At 38.2% G+C, this 22,121-nt stretch overlaps 1 protein-coding gene across 3 annotated transcripts in view; it reads right to left on the bottom strand.

Moving 5' to 3' along the window:
* The window catches only part of COL4A3 (collagen type IV alpha 3 chain), a 173,276-nt gene that overhangs the window by 34,327 nt on the left and 116,828 nt on the right, over positions 1–22,121 (bottom strand). For 2 of the 3 annotated variants that reach the window (XR_011968996.1, XM_072617991.1), the window contains exons 30-40: positions 20,798–20,948; positions 18,480–18,593; positions 17,228–17,395; positions 15,638–15,727; positions 14,649–14,783; positions 12,096–12,194; positions 10,755–10,844; positions 10,259–10,398; positions 7,806–7,932; positions 850–930; positions 127–225 (exon numbers count right to left, since the gene is read on the bottom strand). Coding sequence is in view for 2 of the 3 variants with exons in the window: in XM_072617991.1 (XP_072474092.1) it covers positions 127–225; positions 850–930; positions 7,806–7,932; positions 10,259–10,398; positions 10,755–10,844; positions 12,096–12,194; positions 14,649–14,783; positions 15,638–15,727; positions 17,228–17,395; positions 18,480–18,593; positions 20,798–20,948 (1,294 nt within the window). In the remaining variant the exon portion in view is untranslated. The remainder of the gene's footprint in view (positions 1–126; positions 226–849; positions 931–7,805; positions 7,933–10,258; positions 10,399–10,754; positions 10,845–12,095; positions 12,195–14,648; positions 14,784–15,637; positions 15,728–17,227; positions 17,396–18,479; positions 18,594–20,797; positions 20,949–22,121) is intronic. The other variant, XM_072617992.1, reaches the window with a different exon arrangement.

Below are 22,121 nucleotides of genomic sequence, written 5' to 3'. Positions count from 1 at the left end.
GGATACAAAGACAGAAAAAAGAACAGTCTATACCCTCAAAGAGCTTATATTCCAGAAGTTGCATATTATTCAATAAAGTTTTTTAGCAGTGAAATGAGTAGATTCAAGATAACATGAAAATCATACCTAGTTTTCCTTTTTCTCCTGCTGGACCAGGAAATGCATCCCCACCTTGTTTACCTTTTTCACCCATTGGTCCAGGAGGTCCTTGGGCTCCTAGAGGGCCTAGAAAAAGGACATACCAACCAAAAAGAAAATATATTGCCTTCTTACCCATACATATTCTCAAGGACAAGGAGATGGTTTGAGATTGTTTTTGTTTGTTTTAGAAGACTAATTATTCAAAGTGCAGCCAGGTGGTTTAGTCGATAGAGCACTGAGCCTGAGTCAGGAGGACTTGAGTTCAAAGCTAGCCTGTGACACTGCCTGGCTGTGTGATCCTGGGCAAGGCAAGGCACTTAACCCTGCTTGTCTCAAAAAAAAGACTATTTAGAACCATAAATGTATGAATGTTAATTCTGTATTAAATATAATTGCTATAAATAAGTGAATATTCTCACTAAGATCTTCATGTTGGAATTTCTGAACTGAAGGGGATTTCACTCAGGTATCTGTACAAAGTACAGTTTAATACATTTTTTTTCTGAATCTTATACTGAATAATTGGTACTACTCTAAAATTCTGAGCCAGAGATGGATGAGTAATTAAGGGAATAGCCATAATTGGATGTATGAAGAGTCTGCTTTTAGGAGAAAAAAAAGATCACATTTGTACTCAAAATTTTCTACCTTGTATCATCTTACAGCAGAGTTCTAGGGGTAGATTATAGGGAAAAATAAAAATGAAACCTGGAGGTCCTTTCATTCCTGGAGTACCAGGGAAACCTTTGCATCCTTTAAGTCCCAAATCACCAGCAGGTCCAGGCTGTCCTATAAACAAAATAATAAAGAAAGATTTAACAAAATATTACAGATATTTTAACGGAGGTTAAAGTAACAGAGACATTTTCCCTATGCTCTTTGCTCCATTTCTCCATCAACTCAACTACCCATGATAAGATGCTACAGCTGGCAGTCAATTCTTGTTTAATACCCAGGTTGTACCAATATACATAACAAAGTCAGTCTTGAAAGGTTTGGTCCTGAGATTTCTTTTTTCTCTTTTAATTAATTAATTAGTTTTCAGTTTTCTACAGTTACTTCCATAAATCTTGGATTTTTTCCCCCTCCCTTCCCTCTCCTTCCTTCCTCCTTCCTCTCCCTCCCTGAGATGCTTGTATAATCTTAAATAGGTTCTACACATACATTCTTACTGAATTTATTTTCTTTCACCTTAGTCATGTTGCATGGAAGAATTAAAATGAATGGGAGAAACCATGAGAAAAACCAAAACAGAACAAAACAAAGCACAAGAGAAAATAGTCTGCTTCATTCTGCAATCCAATTACATAGTTCTTTCTCTGGATGTGGAAGGCATTTTGCCTCAAGAGTCCATTGGGAATTTTTTAGGTCCTTGCATTGCTGTGAAGAGCTAAGTCTACCAGAAAAATTCCTCACACACTTTGGTTGTTACTGTGTACAAAGTTCTCCTGGTTCTGCTCCTTTTGCTCAGCATCAGATCATATAAGTCTTTCCAGGCTTCTCTGAAGTCTTCCTATTCATCATTTCTTATAGCACAATAGTATTCCATTACATTCATATACCACAAGTTGTTCAGCCATTGCCCAATTGATGGGTATCCCCTCGATTGCCAGTTCTTGGCCACCACAAGGAGAGCTGCTATAAATATTTTTGTACATGTGGGACCCTTTCCCATTTTTATGATCTCTTTAGGATACAGTCCTAGAAGCAATATTGCTGGATCAAAGGGTATGCACATTTTTGTAGCCCTTTGGGCATAGTTCCAAATTACTCTCCAGAATGGTTGGATCAGCTCACAGCTCCACCAACGATGAATTAGTGTTCCAACTGTCCCTTATCTTCTCCAACATTTATCATCTTCCTGTTTCGTCACGTTAGCCAATCTGATAGGTGTGGTGTGGTACCTCAGTTGTTTTGATTTGCATCTCTCTAATCAATAGTGATTTAGAGCATTTTTTCACATGACTATAGATAGCTTTAATTTCTTCCTTTGAAAACTGCCTGTTCATATCCTTTGACCATTTATCAATTGGGAAATGACTTGTATTCTTGTACATTTGGCTCAGTTCTCTATATATTTTAGAAATTAGGCCTTTATCACAGACACTAGTTACAAAAATTCTTTCCCAGTTTCCTTCTTCCCTCCTAATCTTAGTTGTACTGGGTTTGTTTGTGCAAAAACTTTTTAATTTAATGTAATCAAAATTATCCATTTTGCACTTCATAATGTTCTCTATCTCTTGTTCGGTCAAAAATTTATCCATTCTCCATAAATCTGACAAATACATTATTCCTTACTCCCCTAATTTGTGTATGGTATCAATCTTTATACCTAGATCATGTGTCCATTTGGACTTTATTCTTGTGTACAGTGTCAAGCATTGATCTATGCCCAATTTCTGCCACACTGTTATCCAGTTTTTCCAGCAGTTTTTGTCACACATTGAGTTCTTATCCCAGAAGCTGGTCCCCTTGAGTTTATCAAACAGTAGATTGCCCTGAGATTACTTTCAAGGCTGCTAATAACCCATAGCTAATTGATTTATTAATAAGGGCAGAGGTATCAAACATGTACCACAACACTCCTCCATAGGACCTCAGCCAGATTCAAATGTAATTGGGAAATATTTAACAAAATAAATAAAAATACAACAGAACAGACAGTGTTCCATTTTAAACTAAAGTCAGTGTGCAGCCCATAGGGATTCCTTTGTAACCCTTTTTGTGTTTGAGTTTGAGACCACTTTAGATAAGCCTTGAATCTGTAATTTTACGTAGCTTTGTTGAATACCCTCAGTATATGTTATTAAACCATGAAAGCCCTGACATTAGTTTCAGTAACAAAAGTACTGAACTTTTCAGAGCTTGATAAAAAGAATGTAAATATTATCACTAAGAATTTCTCTGGAAAAATCATCCTCTAGTTTTGGTACTGACAGTTTTGGTTCTCAGTTCTAGACCCAGAATGGATCTCAGAGGCCAACTAGTCTAACCTCATTTTACAGATGAGGAATATAAACCTAGGGAGGTATTTCACAGATAACACACAGAAGGCAGTGGAGACTAGCCTCTAACAGGTTCACTCTTGATCTGGTCAGACAGGCAGACAGCTTTGGAGGGGTTAATAATCAGCTTTATTCTAGTCTAGTCTTCTTAAATGGTTGCTGGGAGAATCAGCTCCTACAGCATTCCCTAATCCCCCTTCTCACAGGGGCTGGTGAGAAGGGAGGCAACTACCCCTATGTCTTGATGGGGTCAATCGAGACAGGCACACTTGTGCACTTCCCTTAATCCCTTCAAGCTTCAATGGGGGCCAGTTGAGGCACATACAGATTCCCCTATGGATTCTCTGTGATTTCCCCCACTCACTGACCAATGCCTAATTGCTTTATAGGGCAAAAAACAAAGAAGGCATCTTGCCAACAATTAAGCTCACAGGTGAACTTTCGCAATATCATCATTCTGCACACGTGTAGTAAATATCAATTATGTCACCCCATATCTCACAGCATAGCCTCAGTTGGACTGTCTGTCTCTATGATTTTGGGAATTACTATCTGGAATCCTTGAGACTATTCTAGCAGTTATTATCTTACACCTGGAAACTAGACATTCCCATGGCCATGGATCCTGAGAAACTAAACTCTAAAATGGTAACAAAATCCTCCTTACTTACAGGAGGTTAAGTGATGTGCCCAAAGTCATATCTGGAGTGCCATGGGTGGAATTTGAACCTAGGTCATCTGACTGCAGCGCCAGTGGTCTTTCTACTGTGCTGTGATGTATCCCTTACTTTTTTTTTCTTTTAATAAGCATTAGAACAAAGTCAAAATTTAAAATTAAAATTTGGTGGCAGCAAGAAACAAAGCTTAAACCAGAAACCTAACACACACACACACACACACACACACACACACACACAGTTACAGGAGTTATACTATAGGCAGCTATCCCCTAGTGCCTCAATGTTTACTCAGTTTGAGTTGTGATGGTTGGGTCCCTGCCCCTATAAAGAGAGGGCTTACATGTGTCAGTGGTCAATCCACAGTGAAAGGGAGAACTTGCTTGGAAGGGCAAGATTGTGATCTAAATAAAATCCAGGAACATCAACTGGATGCTGTGATAAGGTGAACCAGGCTCAATAAATATAGGATAGGCATTACTTATAAAACATCAGTCCCAAAGTGGTACTGGTGAGCAAATTCAGCACAGGTGAGTCAAGGAAAATGCTGTAGAATCAGCAGCATTAGACATTGCTTACCTGAGACAGTATCTTTTATGGGAGAGACAGCTTCCTTTTATAGAAGCAATACACCTGTCCTTCCTTCTGGGGCTTTATTTTAGGGAGAGGTCCAGGCTAGTCAACATTCCTTACCCTCCTGGCTCTGCTTCTGACTTTCCAGACTGACACCAAGCCCCTATGCAGGTACCTTCCTGCCTCCTCTGCCACTCTTCCCATGTCTCAGTTTCTTTTTGTGTGTTGACTTGCGCCTTGAGAGCAGAGGCTGTCTTTCCTTTGACTGGTATTGGTATTTCTAGCACTTAGTACTGTCACATAGTAGGGGCTTAATAAATGTCTGTTGCTTGCCTGTTACAACCAAACCTTAAATCCATTTTACTCTGGATCTCATGGATTGGACAATAGGTCTCTGCCCAACTACTTAGTGGTTGTTTTTTTGGGCCCTCCTGGCTCAGAGTGAACATAAATAATAACTGTTTCTGTTTTGGCCAGCAACCCTCCTTCCAGTTTGATTTTTTTTTTTTTATTAAAGGGGTGCTTCTTTGACTCACTTCTTAAAGAAGCCTATTCACTGAATTGGCAATACCTCACTCAAAGTGAGAAACTGAAAAGACCTTAGCTTAAAAGGGTCAAGGTCTTTCACTGCATCTAGGGCCATCTCCAGTCATCCTGATCTATATCTGGCAACTGCACCCAGATGGCTCAGGAGGAGAAAGTGAGGCTGGTGACTTTGTACAAACCTTCCTCCCTCCCTCAAATCAAAGTCAATTGCAAGTCATGTCATCATCTCTCTGATGCCATGGTCCTCTTCAAGAACAAAGGACAAAATCCCAAGCCTCCTTGCCTGACTGACAAGGATTCTATCAATGTAGTTTGGGCTTGAGTAGACCCATTTTATGTGGTGGAACAGAGATTGGGTGCTTAGTAAGAAAAGTTATCTTAGCTGGCAGATTGTGAGCCTGTTGCTTACTCTGCCAGTTTCTGAAAAGGTCTAGGTATCTAGGCTTCAGGAAGAGAGCCAGGTCTGATTCCTTATATCCAAAAGCTTCCCAGGGATACAATGGTGGTCAGTATCTCATGTTACTTGGGGGAAAGGTCTTTTATTTTTATTTTTTCATATTTTAAAAAATATACTCATTATTTATTTTTAACATTATTTAAAAAATGTCTTGAGTTTCTAATTCTCTTCCTCTCTCCTGCCTCTTCCCTACCCACTGAGAAGGTGAATAATGTGGTATCAGTTGTACATGTGAAATCATGCAAACATATTTCCATATTATTTATGTTGCAAAATGAAAAAATAAATAAAATGAAAAATATGCCTCAGTCTATACTCAGATTTTATCAGTTCTCTCCTTAGAGGTGGATGGTATTTTTCATCATGAGTCCTTCGGAATTGTTTAGATCATTATATAACTGTCTTTCTCAGTTTATCATCACTAATGATATGCTGTTACTGTGTATAATGTTCTTCTGGTTCTGCTCACTTTGCATCAGTTCATATAAGTCTTGCCAGTTTTTTTAAAACATCTGCATTGGGGAGGGTCCTTTAAAGGTAGTCATCTACCCCTATTCTCTATCCCTTTCTGCACAATTCAGTAACCAGTACAAATCGCTTAGGTTTGTGACCAATTTTAAAAATAAATTAAATTAAAGAACAATTAAAAAACAAAATAAATTACTAATTAAACAGATAAATGTTTTTTCTGAAGTTCAGTTCTGATCTGAACTTTAGTGACTCTCTATTACATGCAGGATCAAATAGAAAATTCTCTGTCCTTTCATGCTCTTCACAGTCTGGCCTCCTCCAGTTTTTCCAGTCTTCTAATGTATTACCCCCCTTTATATACTCTGTGGTCCTGGCATAGTAACTTATTTTTTATGGTCTTGGCATATTTACTTTTGTTCCTTATGCATATGACCCAGCATTTCTTATCTAAGTCTATTTGCAAGGACTGCCCCTATGCCTACAATGCTCTTAACTCCAGCAGGCTTACTTCAATACTCAGCTCAAATGTCATCTTCTATGGACCTTTCCCAGTGCAGTACCTTGCATGGTGACCCAGAGCACAAAGACAATACTTTAACAAATGCTTGTTAATTGATGAAAAAAAATTAAATGAAGAATCAAAACTTTTAGTGTCTGTTGAAGCAGGCAGGAAAGACAGTAGAAAAAGAGGAAGTGAAGAAATTGGTGGGTAAACAAGGAAACGACTTCTTCTTGTGGGAGAGAACAGAAAGGGGATTGGGTCTTTGTCTCGACCCTTCTTGACTTGTGCCTGACTCAGCAATCTCAGAGGTCCAGTCTGGCCCACAATCCAAACACCTTGACCATCACCTGATGTTGGCCACAGTTCCGGGTCAACAGTTTCCATGTTGGCAAGACATGTACTGGCTTTTTCTAGAGCTGCCCATGTCTTTTCTTGCAGGTACTTGTAGTGTGCTTCTTTTCCTTCTTCCCAAAATTGTACCCTAGGTCAAAGGCAAGACTGCTGGAACTTAGGTATTGATGGGTAAATTGCCCAACTGATAGGCTCCTTGAGTTGTAGCATTTTTTCTGATTGTCCTCTATACCTATAATTCTCTCCTTTCTTATCTTCTCTTTCTCCTGACTTTCCTAGCTTCCTTCAAATTCCAGATAAAATATCTACAAGATGCCTTTCTCAGTCCCCCTTTATCCTAGTGACTTCCCTCTCTTGATTGTCTTCAGTGTATTCTGTAAATAAATGCTTATTTGTACAAAGTTATTCATATGCTCTCTCTCCCCCATTAGACCATGAGCTCCTGGAAAGCAAGTACTGGCTTTTGTCTTTCTTTCTTTGTATCCTCAGCACTTAACACAGTGTCTGGCAGGTAGCAGGTATACAGTAAGGGCTTAATAAATGCTTATTAACAAACTGGTCTAGTTCAGTTATTGGTATAATGCAGCAGTTGGGCCTTGAAGCTCTTTAATTAGAATAGGCAGGTGTTCAAGAGACATTAGGAATTTGTGGAGAGAGTGCTGGACTTGGAGTCAAGACATCCTGGGTTCAAATCTTATCTTGGTTACTTATTAATTGTGTGATTTTGGCAAAGCACCCAACTTTTCTGTGCCTCATTCTCATTCATAAAATGAAAGGTCTGGACTTGATGACTTCCAAGGTCTCCTCTAGTTTTCATTTGTTTGGTTTCCTTTTTGGTTTTCTTATTTTTGGAGGCAATAAAGATTAAGTGACTTGCCCAGGGTCACACAGCCAATAAGTGTCTGAGGCTGGACCTGAACTCAGGTCCTCCTAACTCCAGGGCTGACATGCCATCTACTGGGCCATTCAGTTGCCTCCTTCTAGTTTTTAAATCAATCATTCTATGGCAATAGACTCTACCCTTGACAGAAGGGTACTAAAATGCTATTAAATTTCATTTATTGTTAAGCCAAGGTTCTTACCTAAACGGCCACGGTTTCCAGAACTTCCCTGATTTCCTTCAGTTCCAGAAGGTCCTACTGGGCCAGGTGGGCCTGGTGGGCCTCTTTCCCCTTTCTTGCCTGAGGGACCTGGGAGTCCTGGTTCCCCCTAAAAGTCAAATTGTTAAATTTTTATTTAAGCAGGGCAAACAGAATTAAATTTAAATTCTCTTAAAGTATACTGAAAATAAGTGCTTCTTTAAATTAGTAAGTGAGCGTAAATGCTCCTTTTTTGGTTTGTTCTAGATAATCTATTTCAAATAGTATCTATACAAGATTGAGATAAATATATTTAATATTTTAACATTTCGGAAATACTTTAATGCTGAGAAGAAAGCTTACTGTGTTGTATCAGTCTTATAATTTCATCATTCTCAGCCCATAAATCAATATAAATCAGCAAATGCTTTCTAGACTTAAGAAATATGCTTTGTTTTCCATGTTCATGTTGCATTAAGATTCTATTTTCTATCTAGATGAGGATAAGAGTAAGGATATAATTCAGTTATATGGAACTTAATGCTTCATCTGTGCTGCTAAATTGTCGTGTCATAATGATACTATAATTTTATCAGTATGGAAACTTCCTCACTCATGCAGCTGGGTGGGTCATGACCTGTGCGTGGTGGCTTCCTGTTATTTCTAGGATCAAATGCCAGCTCCTCTGCGTGTCATTAAAGCCCATCACTGCTTGGTCTCAGCCTATCTTTCTAGGATTATCATCCATAGCTGCCCTTCATGTTTTCCCTTGGCTTTTTCTCTTACCCTTCCAAATGGCATTCCATCTCTTGAATCCATGCTTTGGCCCAGGTTTTCTGATCCTGAAATGCACTCTCTGATCTCCACTTCTTAGAATCTCTAGTTTCCTTCCTAACTCAGTTCATGCACCATCTTTTCCATAAAGCTTTTCCTCATCATCTAGCTAGTCCTCCCTCCAAAGATCTATTTTGTATATATTCTCTCCCCCAGGACATAGATTCTCCCATTTTTGTCACTTTAAAACCAGCATCTAACACAATGACCAACACATGGTAGGGGCTTAATAAATGCTTATTGATCAATTGATTTTATAGAAAGAGTTCCTATATCATTGATCACAGATCTTTTGAAATGTTGAAGGAATCTCAAGTTTTAATACTGTATCTTTAAAAATAAATAGTTCTGTAGGTAGCCTAAGGTAGCTGAAAAGCTAAAGAAGGCTATGAATGTCATATTATTTTTGGAAATAAATAAAATAGCCTCTGTGCCTGAAAAGATATGGAAAGGATGCTCTGCACTGACCCACTCTTCTCCTGAAATACTACATGCAAAAACATCAGGACTGTGATTGGTAAAGGGTAGAGACTTAGATTCTAATGCTCCAGGAAAGAAATGACAGGAAATATAGAGCAGTGGAGTCAGAATGTCTTGGTTTGAGGTTTCTGTCACTTAAACAAGTAAGTCATATATCCTCCTTGGGCCTCAGTTTACTCATCTGTAAAATGAAGGGGTTGCAATAGATGACTTCTGAGGTCCCCTCCAGTTCTAAATCTATGATCCTGTATTACTGTGATAGTCTCCTCCACCCCCCACCCTCATTCCTTCTAACTTTGCTTTTGTGGTGTTTCAGAAATTATAAATTGAGGAGAACTAGAAAATGTCTAGAGAGACAGTGGTTTAATGGATGAAGGAGAAGCCAGGGGGAAAATGAGATGGCAGACAGAAATCGCTCTGCAAACTTTAAAGTGTAGTATAAATGTTAGTTATTAGTACTCAAATTCCATATGGCTATTAAAAATGGAAGTTGTATATGTATGGGGTGTGGGGGCTATATGTAGATGATGGAATATGTTTTCTGGAGTTTGGAAGCCTAGGAAAAGTACTGGCACCACGGAGGACATTTTTAAGATCCAGTTTGAAAGACAAGTCATAAAGAGAAGCAAATCACTAAAAATCCCAGTTTAGCTAAGACAGATTCATGTTAGTACCTTGGGAGTTTTGTTTGTATCTAATCTGATGGTTGTTTTGGAGTTGTCTAAATTTAGCTATTTTAATAAACTTTTAAAAAAGTAATAGGCAATTAGGCATGTAATTCCATGCTAACTTTGTAGAGGAGAATCACCAACTTGCTCCCCCACCAAGTTGAAGGGACAGTTCAGCACCCACAAGTGCTGAAACTACAAAATGAATGTCATAAAGAATCACAGTGGTGTGACAGCTACTGAAGACAGCCTTATTTGTGGAGCTAGAACCAAAACCTCATTAAAAACCTCATTAACTACCAAATTAAGAAACCACAGTGTCTCCCTTGGCTAAGCAAGCATCTGTTCTTTTCATCTGAATTAGACACTGGAAACACTGGAAAAGATGTACTACTCATTTCAGCTTCAATATTTAATCAGCCAGTATTAAAAACATGTAAACCATTACCACGCCCATAGCCTGAGTGCCCATACCTTTGGTCCTGGAGGACCTGGCTGTAAATCCTTTGCGAAGCCTGGTTCTCCCTTTTGTCCCTTCATGCCCTGAATTCCAGGAAGGCCTGGTCTGCCAGTTATACCTGGGTGGCCCGCAGTTCCTTTTTTCCCCTTTGGGCCTTAAGCAAAGAAACAAATTTCAGATGGTATCCATGAACAATGGGCTGTTTACTGACTAGGTTTCAGACCTGGGAATAGCTATTCATCCCCAAAGGTTTTAATATTGCTGAATTTTGGGACTAATATGTCAATCATGAAAGCATTGTAACAATACAATGAATACTGCCTAGAATTAATAAATATTTAATTATCTATCCTTTAATTATTTTTGTTTTGAAATATACTTGTATTGTCTCTTTGACTGAAGATGTAGTTAGTTTCAACATGACTTTCAGATGAAAAGAGATTTCAGTATTTCTGACCCATCATGACTTTGAGGGAACTAGGGGGCTCATTCCATGGATTTATGACTCACCTGGCATTCCCATATGCCCCATACTTCCAGGTCCTCCAGGTGGTCCTGGTTCTCCAGGGTGACCCATCATGCCAGGATCTCCTCTGAGTCCTTAATTGAGAGTAAATATTCATTCTCTTCAAAATTTGCATCAACATCTAGCTTAGAGTAGCCATGCCAACCAGGCTAGATAGGAAATGTCTGTGAGCCTGTCCCTCTATTGCCACATCTTTTTCAATATCCAAATAAAGAATAGTTTTGGGACCAGAGGAATCGAAGACTTTCTACCATCATGTACATTTGCCACTTTGATCTGCCATTTCTTTTTATGTTTTCAAGATAAGATATAATCCTAGAGTAGAGGTGGGGAACCAGTGGCCCTAGGTCCTCAAGTGTAACTGACTGAATCCAAACTTCACAGAACAAATTCCTTTAATAAAGTATTTGTTCTGTAAAACCTAGACTCAGTGAAAAGGTTGCATCCAAAAATCCTAGGACCTAGAGTTTTGCTATATGGCAGTATCACAACAAATAGAATACAGGTTACTATTTGTTTTACAGGAAATAGGAAGCTGCCTTAACTTTTATAAAACTTATTGTGTGTGCTTAAATTTTTTTTTAAAGAAAAGATAAATACAATAATGAAATACCACTTAATATTTTGTGTGGAGGGGGTTGAACAATCATATGATAAATGTTAAATTTGTAACACATTTTAGTCATTTTAAAAGTATACATTTTGACCAAGTAGCACAGGTCTTTCTGAAAGTTTAAAACTATAGTATGTTCTGTAAAAACTCAAAATTTGCTATAAATACTCTGGGCTAAACATAGAGCATTGCAAAATATCTCCTTATGAGGTTAGTTTAGAATCTAACTTTCTGAAGTGCTGAATCTCTTCCCTTTCACTTTTCAGCAATAGCATCTTTGCACCAGATATCATTATAACAACTCTTGGGAAAATTGAAGTCTCTTCGGTAAGGGTCCCTAACAGGTGTGTGTGTGTGTGTGTGTGTGTGTGTGTGTGTGTGTGTGTGCGTGCGTGCGTGCGTGCGTGTGTGTGTGTTGGTTCCTTTTGGCAGTGTTCTGAAACCTATGAACTCCTCAGAATAATTTTTTTAAGTGCATAAGATAAAATACATAGGACTGCAAAGGAATTGAAATGCAGTTATCAAAATATTTTGTCAAAAAAGTTCACAAACTCCAGGTTACGAAGCCTCGCTGTAAGAGAACTTGTTTGTACCACAGTGATTAAATAGACTTTGGTGTCAGGTTTAAGTCCTGTGAAGCCAATGTCAGGGGTTTTTGTCTCTAAAGTTACTTTTAACTCTAAAATACAGTGTTTCTGTGACTCTAATATACCTGGTAGCCCTGGCCTTCCAGGCATTCCATCATGGCCTTGTAGCCCTGGTAGACCTGGTGTACCTTTCTTTCCTTTCTGGCCAAGGCCTCCCAAAGGTCCTAGGGTAAAAACATGGGGTATTAGAAGACGCAAGAGAGTTTTGTTCAGGTCCATAGCCATTCTGTTTCAAATTAATGTAGCAGCTTTGTTGATTATTAGTGTGCCTGGGACTGAGTCACCCAAGCTTTCTTTTCTTTACATGCATCTCTTCTCTGTATTTCAGTTTTAACCAATATAATTGAATCAGCCTCATACAGTGGACTCTCCATCTTCACATGCCACAGTGTTCTCTCTTCCTTTAAAGTCTACTGAGCTGGCATCTTTCCTTGCTCACTACCCAGTGTTCTTTGGTGTAGTCCCCCAGTTACTGACAGTGGTTGTGTGGAAGCGGGGGAGGGAGATCATAGGGGAATCAATCACAATCCTCTGGTTGAACATGTCCTTACTCAAGAGGATCACCCATTGGAAAGGACCAGGTCAAACATTTAGTTCCAGAAGTACATCAGTCCACCAAATGAGGGGGAGTTTTGGACTCCTGATTATCCTCGTTGTACCTACATCAACTCATAACTTCCTCATAGAAGTACTATGATATAAATACTAAAAGTATTATTCCCATTTTATAGATAAAGAAACTGATATTCAGGTTAAGTAACATGTCCACTGTTACATAGGAAGAAAGTAGCAGGTAGAATTCAAACACAGTTCTTTTGACTTCAGTTTTCATAATTGTTCCTGTTATACTGTGCTGGCTAGGTATAATCTTTTTCTTAGAAATATATGTATATTTTACCTCATGCTCTATGAAAGGACTGAATTTAGTGAGATGCTGAATTATTTCCTTGTATAGCATTTTTCTTAGAAATATACATATATTTTACCTCATGCTCTGTGAAAGGATTGAATTCAATGGGATGCTGAATTATTTCTTTGTATGTACAGTTCATATATGTGTTAGGGTCAAAATATAGCTTATGTAGTAATGGATATGATATTGGGATTTCCATATAAAAGGCTTATAAAATGCTGACCAAATTACACAAATAATCCAAAACAGTAGTGAGTTTGTCTGCCAAAGCAGAGTCAATCAAAGCTATTACCTGAATAAACACATTAGATCTAGTTGTTGTAATTAAGTTTGTGTCAGTAATTGCATTTTGTCACATTACTTAAAAAGTTATATTAATAGTTTTTTAAAAATATGATAACATAGTAGTATTATTTCCTAAGAAGTTATTTTTCCAGCCAAAAGTGAAATATAACCCAGGATTTTATAAATCTGAAAATAATGAATTTTTTGGGTTAAATGAAAATATGAGAGGTTCCTAAAAAAGACCTCTGTTCTCTAACTTGCTTTTATAATGAAAGTACTTCTTTATGGCAGCTTTTAAATTCATTCCTGTGTTTTAACAAGAGGATGACAGTTTTTCCAAAATTAATGGAAATTTTGTTAGATCTTTACTTCTTAGAGACCATGAATATCAATGAGCTTTTATTCCTGCTCCAATCAAGTGAACAAGTCAACAAGCCTTTATTAAGTGCTTACTATGTACCAGACACTGTGCTAACTTCTGGGAGTACAAATGTAAGAAAAAAAAAGCCAGTCCCTGTCCTCAAAGGGCATAGACTTCTTGTAGTGAAGACAGAGAAGAAAACAATTAAAAGAAAGGTAAAAGCCTGGATGGGCAGGAAGAGATGGAGAAAGTCCAGAAGGAACAACTATAATATGGCTGGCCTTGGCCTTTCTCTCAATTGCAGGGGGCGAGAGAAAGAGACCAATTAAGGAAAGGGGCTGTGATAATGGAGGGATCTCACAGCGGGAGAAGGCTGCTCTTCTTGCTCTTTCTTAGGTTTAATTTATGTAGAATGTTAATATTTTCTTTTTGGCTTTCTGGGTATACATGATTAAAGTTTGGCAAAAAAGACAAAAACAAAGACTAGGCCTTTTTTCTCACCTTGCCTCAATAATTTTTTCACCTTTATTTTTAAGATGAAATGGATCAAAAACATTAAAATGTCAAATTGAATATATGTGAATTCCAAGCTACTAGGCATATTAGCTAATTGCTAAGTGTACGTAGTGATTGTAGATAACTTTTTAAAATTACAATATGTAGATAGCATGTGTTGCAGACAAAATTTGGGGGTATACATGGAGCAGAACTCAGTCCCAGTGCTTTCCAGGATTGCCAGGTACATTAAGATAAGGTTTTAATTACATTATTTTAATTTTATTAATTAATTTATTATATATTATTATATACAATATGCATATTATACATAATTATATTTATTATATCTCTTCCATCTATACATCATATAAACTAATTTAATTAATTAATTAATTTCTCAGTGGGTAGCATTTTCTCACAAAAAGAACTAGAATTTTGGAGCACCTACTTTTTTAAATTTAATTTTATTCTGGTGACACTACAAATGCACAGAAACACAAAATGTGTTCAGAAACACACTTTAACCATAAAAGGTGTTTTAGATTCAAGAACTCTCCTTACCTTCTCGTCCTGGTTCACCTTTCTCTCCTACATCAGCTGATATCATTGATGGTCCTTGAGTTCCCTTGTTACCTCTTTCCCCTTTTGCTCCAGGAAGTCCTTTCTTCCCCTTTCTTCCTGGAATTCCAAAGCTACCTAAAAAAAGGAGCAATATCTTTAGTTCTTGATTATGGCCTTGTTATAAAATCTTGGAAAATATTATTTATAATATTGGAAAATAAAATTTACCCAAAACAAAAGCAACTGAAATTATCTGCAACTACTGGCCCATATACCTGCACTATTATAAAATCTTTATAAGAATTATATATATATATGTATATATATATGTACATATATATATATATACACATACAATATCACACAATTGACTCAGAGATATAAAGAATGTAACATCTTATTTTATTTTTTACAAGAAAGAATTTGACTCAGTAGAGCAAAAGCTGTCTTTAATGTTCTTATAAGTCAAGATAACTCTCCTACATACATCAACATTATAAAAAAACTCCACATTGTCTAAGGTGTATATAACTGGAAAAGGTGAGTTGGTACACTATGCTAAAAAGTTCTCAGGAGCACTGATTAAAATTTTTTTGATACGGGATAAATCAGTGGGATGGGTTGAGGGAGACACAAAAATAAGAAACAGAAGAAAAAGGTACAACAGAATGCATTCTTTTAAGAACTCTTTTTCCCACTGAAGTGAATATGTGAATCGGTCTCCTCTAAAGATCCAAACATATATTCTTTCTAAATACTGAAAATAGATAATAATATATGTGATCACAGCTGACATTGATATAGTGCTTCAGATTTGACAAGGTAGCTCTTTGAGATAGGTTCAGTAATACAGGTGTTATTGTTCTCGCTCCACAGATGAAGAAACTGATAGCTAGCAAGAAGCAACCAGAAATAAAACCGACGTATTCGGACTTCAGGTTCAATGTTCTTTCCACTGCATTATGTATACCTTCACCAGTACAACTTACCCTTTTGTCCTGGGGTGCCTGGGTTTCCAGGAATCCCAGGAGGCCCAGTTATTCCAGGATAACCCATCATGCCAGTTTCTCCCTTTTGGCCTGTGGAATTGAAGCAACATAAAAGGTTTTTGGATTTCAGAGCAAAGAAAATCACAGTTTTGGGTCAGGTATTTTTCACTGCCTAAGTGGGAAAATCAGCTGAAGTGCCCGAATATTCAGTATAAAATAGAAACAGATGTTAAGAGTCAAAGGATGGAAACTGATTGGAGTGGAACCAAGATGGTGTATTGGAGGTAGCAACCCAGTCAAACTCTCTCAACATTCCCCTCTGAACAACTTTAAAATTCAAATCAAATCTTGGAGTGACAGAGCCAACAAAAGGTCAGAGTGAGACATTTTTTCCAGCCTAAGGCAACTTAGAAGAATGGCAGGAAAGGTCTATGACATTGGGGTAGGAACAGCACCAGCTGTGGGCTTTGGAAGTGGCTGTGACAATGGTGGCAGCATCCTTGGGAGCTCTCAGTCCAGAGACAGTAAGGGGGTTGGACAACTGGTCAAAAAAAGATTACAGGGGACCCTTTTCTGGCATTGGGTGCAGCAGGCACTGATTGGCATCTATATTGCTTATAACCAATTCTGGGTTGCAGTTCTGGGGTGGAGAGGAACACTTGGGGTCAGTCACAGAGTAACAGGTGACCTGGTGGCAATTCCAAGGCAGGGAAGAACACTAATGCTTGTGGTTGCAGGGGACCTGGTCATAGTTCCAGGACCAAGTGGAGCACTAGCACTTGCAGCTACAGGATAGTAGGGGTCTTTCCTGGATAAATACCAGAGCACAGACCAGAAGAGCAGTAACCATATCTCTCCCCAGATCATACCACCTTAGAAGCACTGAAAACTCTCAGACCCTCAGAACTAGCTTTGAAAACAGCATGGAACCTTCTCACCTGTCGGTGACCAGAACTCAATTTTAACATGAAGTTCAAAGTTAAGAAATAGACTGAAAAATAAACAAACAACAAAAAAGAACTTGACTACAAAAAGTTACTATGTGCCAGGGATGACCAAGACACAAACTCAGAAGAAGACAACAATGTGAAAATAGCTAAAAGATACTAAATAGCTAAAAGAAAGATGCTAATGAACACAGGCCCAAAGAGAATTACTAGAAGACTTAAAGAGACAAGAATAACACAAGAAAAATTGAGAAAATAAATTAGAGTGATGCAAGAAAATTGTGAAAAGAGAATTAAGAGCTAAGTAAAACAATCAAATGAGAGATTTCTGTAAGTAGGAAACTTGTTTGTTAAATAGATGGGCAATAAAAGTCCTATTTCTCAACCTTGATACCAAATACATTTTTGGAATGGCTAACGAGTATTGATCCAGTTTAGAGCAGAGTTGCCATTTCTTCATTTTCTCTAGAGGAGAACAACAAAACGTCTATAGCCTTAGGATACCAAAGGAAGACCCTCAATAAATGCAAGGTAAACATAAATTATCACATGTTATTGACGTTAACCCTTCTAACAAATAGTTCAGAATAGACGCCTCATAAACTGAAAGAAAAATTCTGATTTAAAAAAGTATGTCTAATACCTGGTGGACCTGGGTGTCCTGGAGCTCCTGGATGTCCTGCTGGACCCACTAGTCCTTTATCCCCTTGATGACCCGGCAGTCCTGGTGGCCCAGGTTCTCCTGGGGATCCAGACCTGTCTAAGCCTGGTATCCCTGGGTCCCCTTTAGGACCATCCAAGCCTCTGTCTCCTTCAAAAACAAAAATCATCAATAACTCTAATTCATATTTCTATAGGTCTTTAAGGTTCATAAGTAGCTTTCCTCAACAGCTTTGAGAGATAATTAATATAAGTAACATGACTGACATTGCACATGAAGAAACTGAGATCCAGAGGTGTGAATGAATTCCCCCCTGGCCACACAGCTGTCAGTAAAACTGAGGCCTCCTTAATCTGAATTCAGTAATGCTAGTATTCCACCATGCTGCCTCTCAACAGCAACAAAACCTTCTGTCTTTCTCATCCTCCAAAATCAAATAGTAAAAGGATAAAGTTGGAGTGGTAATGGAAATGGTTAAGTACAACTGAGAACTAGATCAATCAGAAAGCATTTATTAAGTACCAACTATATACCAGACATTGTGCTGGGTGCTGGAGATACATAGATCCAAATGAAATAGTTCCTGTGCTCAAAGAATTGACATTCTAGTGGAGGAGGCACATTAAGCCCTCAACTTTTCCTTTAGCACTGCGTGATGAAAAGAGCAGCAACCTGGGTATTCATTCATACACCAGAGTTCTGGTCCTTGCCTCAGCTCTAACTAGGAATGTGGTACTCAGCAAGTTGCTAAAACTAGTTAGACTTCAGTTTCCTTATCTGAGGAAATGAGAGAGGAATAGATCATATAAACTCTTAAAGTCTTTTCAACTAGGTTAATTCTATGATTATCGAAGAATTGTAACCTCTTTGCTGCAGAGCCTAGTTTGTTGATTAATACTGCCTATACAAACAGGAAGCCATTTTTGCTAAGATTTTCATCATTGTGGTGATATTGTTATTATTTGTGAGGGAATTTATATTTAATGGACTAGGATGTACAGCTAAAAGAAAACTGAGTCCCACACAGCTTCAGTAACTTGCTCAAGTGAAGACAGAAACACAGATGACAAACTCAGGAGAAGAAAATTCATGCTATCTATTATGTGGGGGTTACTTTAATTTCTATCTATTTGTGATATATGCACCTATTTATTTTTAGCTCCTGTAAAGCAGCTTTCACATTTTAGCCCACATCGTCTGTCCATTTTAATGTTTGACACAGTAGTAGTTCTACCTTGTAGTCCTTTCAGTCCATTTAAACCTGGAAGTCCTTGGGTTCCCTTTGCTCCTGGTATGCAGATTCCTGGAATCCCATTATATCCTGGAGGTCCAGGAAGGCCAGGCTCCCCTGGAAAACAGAAATGGACAAATACAATCACATGAACTACAAAGAGTCACCATGATACTTTGAGTAGATCTGTGAGCTCATTGGGGTGCATACTTTTCCTGGATTCATGATACTCCAGTGATGCAGTTCCCAGCCCACTTGTGACTGCCCATTCTCTGTAACTGTTATCCATATTCCTCATATTCTTTTGTCCACAAAAGGTCTACTTAACATTCTCGGGATGTTTCTTTCTTCCTCTTGACAGAGTGAGGATTCCCTAGAGCCCTTAGGATGGCCATGAGTTATCTATCCCTCCCTTTTCTGGTGTGATAAGCTTGTCTTTCTAGATCAGACTTTTATATGATGGCTTTCTTCATTCCATATCTTTTCAGAAGTTCTCTTCAAAATGTTGTAGTCTGTTTACATTTGTCAATGTACCTCTCCATTGCTCTCTGAGTGATATTTTTAATTCACTGAAGACTGAAGTATTCCATAGCCCACAGCTATATAAAATCACCAGTAGAATACTGGAATGTAAAAGGTACAAGGTAGTCCATCCTTTGTTTCAAGGAGAAGCTTGAGGTTATTAAACTGTACTGTTCCAGAAGTAATCCAGGACACACTTCTATTTTAGTTTTGGGTTCAATTTATTGTCTATTTACATGCAGCTTATGTCTAAGAAAATATATGTGTGTATGCAATACGTATACAGACATAAACACACACACACACATATATAAACTCAGTGCTCATTTGCAGTGTATACAATCTATATGTTAGGTACATATACACTCAAATATTCCTGTATTCCTGTATATATGTACGTTTGTATATACACACACCTTTTGTTAACTAGAGACATATTACTAACCTGTACATATGCAGATTAGATGAGCTCCATAGATTGTCTAACTGCACGTCATAATCTGGACAAGAGGTATAATTTGTTCATGATTATTTTTATTATTATAAATGTTGACTCATTTTGTCCCTGTCATGCAGGGATATAACTTTTTAAGGATGTAACTGTTCAGAAAATACCAGAAAGAAAATTATGTATATTTCTGATTTAATCCTTTAAATTTAGAGATTTCTTGAAAGAACTGAGACTTCAAAAACTCTTTAGTTAGAAATGAGATGCAGGGTGGCATAGTGGATAGAAAAATGGGCTTAGAGCCAGCAAGACTTGAGTTCAAATCTGGTCTCTGATATATACTGTTCTTGTGATCCTGGGCTAGTCCCTCAACCTCTTGGTAACATACATACTATATCAGTGAAATCACAGGTCCATTCCCTATCCATTCTGGATCTTCTCCCTGTATTCCCCTCTTCTGAAATGAATGAAAAATATAAGAAACACTCAGATGTCACTATCATAAAATATCCAAGAAAGAATAAATTGTTTTGAAGAAGGTCGTAGATCATAGTCTTACTATGATGCCCCATTATGTCATGGAGGTGACCAAGGAAAGATTTGTCAATGGAGCTCAAATCCTGGTATCTCCTAACAAATTGTAAAGTCTCTGGATGTTCGAGCCTCCCCTCTGAGGATCAGCATGGTTAGCTTTAGTGACAATAATCACCCAAGGGTTAACCACTTGGCAACATATTCTTTGACTACTTCAAGTCATAAAGACAAAGCCAGTCTCCTAAGTCATAGAAAAGTTGTGCTCAGCATAGATATAATCAGGAGCTACCCTACCGAGCCTATCACATCTTTGAAGCAATGAAATAAAAATAGCAAATAAAAAGCTTCCATAATGCTTGCATAATAAAGCATTCTTCAGTCCAGCATTGTAGACCCAGGGTTGGCTGTGGAGTCTAGAGGAAGAAGGCCTGGGTAACTACAAGTCCTAACTCTGATACACACTAGCATGTGACTGTGGGAAAGTCATCCTCAGTTCCTCAAGCATTTCTGTAAGATTGTAAGTTACAAAATATTTAACTGTCTCAATCATTAGGAGATTGCACACCGGGAGTTCCGTGTGTGTGTGTGTGTGTATGTGTGTGTGTGTGTGTGTGTGTGTGTGTGTGTGTGTGTGTGTGTATGTATGCTACTTCTGCCTCTGTTTTTTCTATGGAAGAATAGAAAAATTTTCCAAAAATGGCCTTTCTTCCCATGTGCCCCCTTTTTCCTCTGTCCCTTTTCCCTAAGACCCAAGAGATAGGATTTTCTTTTATTTTTGCTTAGTTCTGATGTGGTTGCAAATAACCAAGCCAAGTACCTGGTGGCCCATTAGGTCCTTCATTTCCTGGGAATCCTGGAGGGCCTGGAAGTCCAGGGAGTCCATTTGCTCCATTTTCCCCTGAACTTCCTTTTTCACCTTGAAAACCAGTGATCCCTGGTTTTCCAGGCATCGCTGTACCTGGGTCTCCCTAAACCATAGAAAAATCATATAAAGTCAATAGGATCAGGAGCTAGTAGAAACTTCAAGAAACTGAAGAACAAGATGTGGTGTTGGTGTGGGTCAGAGGGACCAGCTCTGCCAATAACTGCCTCTGTGACTTTGGAACTAGTCACGGAACTAGACTCTGGGTCTCAGGTTCCTTGTCTGGAAAATGAGGGAGTTGAACTAGATATAAATCAATGAAGGAATGAATAAATGAAAAGCATTTATTATATGTATGCTAGATACCAAATGCTATGCTAAGCGCTGGTGATACAAATACAAAAGTGGACAGCCCCTGACTTCAAAAAAGCTTATATATTAGGGGGAGATAACACCTGTAGGGAAATGGTGGCCAGATCTGAGTCTTTTGATTTAGAAAGAGAGATGGTGATTGGAGCCATAGTGCAATGGGTTTTGCCCTTTGCGCTATGTAGTATTGATTCAATTATGGTTCCAGAACTGGAAAGGGAAGATAGGTTGGGGGAGGGAGCACAACAGAGGATCACAGAGCATTGAACAGGATCACCGGGCAGTAGGATAAGGTCTGTCTCACAGGCTGTCTAAATATAATGGGCTATCCGGGGCACTCAGGAACCAGGACAACAGGACTATGGGCAGATATTCCAGAGCTGAGAGGGTACATTTCCACTCTGAATCTATGGTTCTATAACTTGCACAAAGTCACACAGCTTGTAAAAATTGTCTTTACATGTAATTGGGAAAAAAATAAAATATTATTAAATTTGAACCCAGGTTCTCTGACTCCAAATCCTACATAGCCACACAGTCCCTTACATTTAAGATTTGTTTATTTAAATTCAAAGAAATCAAGAATTAAAAAGGGCATAGAAGTCATCTAGTTCCACTCCTTTATTTTTTAAAAAGTGAAACAAAAAAATGATTTGTCTAAGGTCACACGACTTCAGTAGCCAGGTGGAGACCAGACCCCTGGATTTCTCATTTCCTGGTCTAGAAACTCTTCCTAGACACAATAGTTCATAGGATTTAGAACTAGATAAGATCATCCTATACTCCCTCATTTTTCAGATGAAGAAACTGAGGCCCAAACATGAAGTTAACTTGGCCAAGGTTGCACAGGTAATAATTAGAAGAACCAGTATCTCACCCCAGGTCTTCTGATTTCTAAATCTGAAACTAT

Source organism: Notamacropus eugenii, chromosome 6, assembly GCF_028372415.1.
Source record: "Notamacropus eugenii isolate mMacEug1 chromosome 6, mMacEug1.pri_v2, whole genome shotgun sequence".
Lineage (NCBI taxonomy): Eukaryota > Metazoa > Chordata > Mammalia > Diprotodontia > Macropodidae > Notamacropus > Notamacropus eugenii.
The sequence above is the reverse complement of the archived record's forward strand: the minus strand, read 5'-3'. Positions and strand labels throughout refer to the sequence as shown.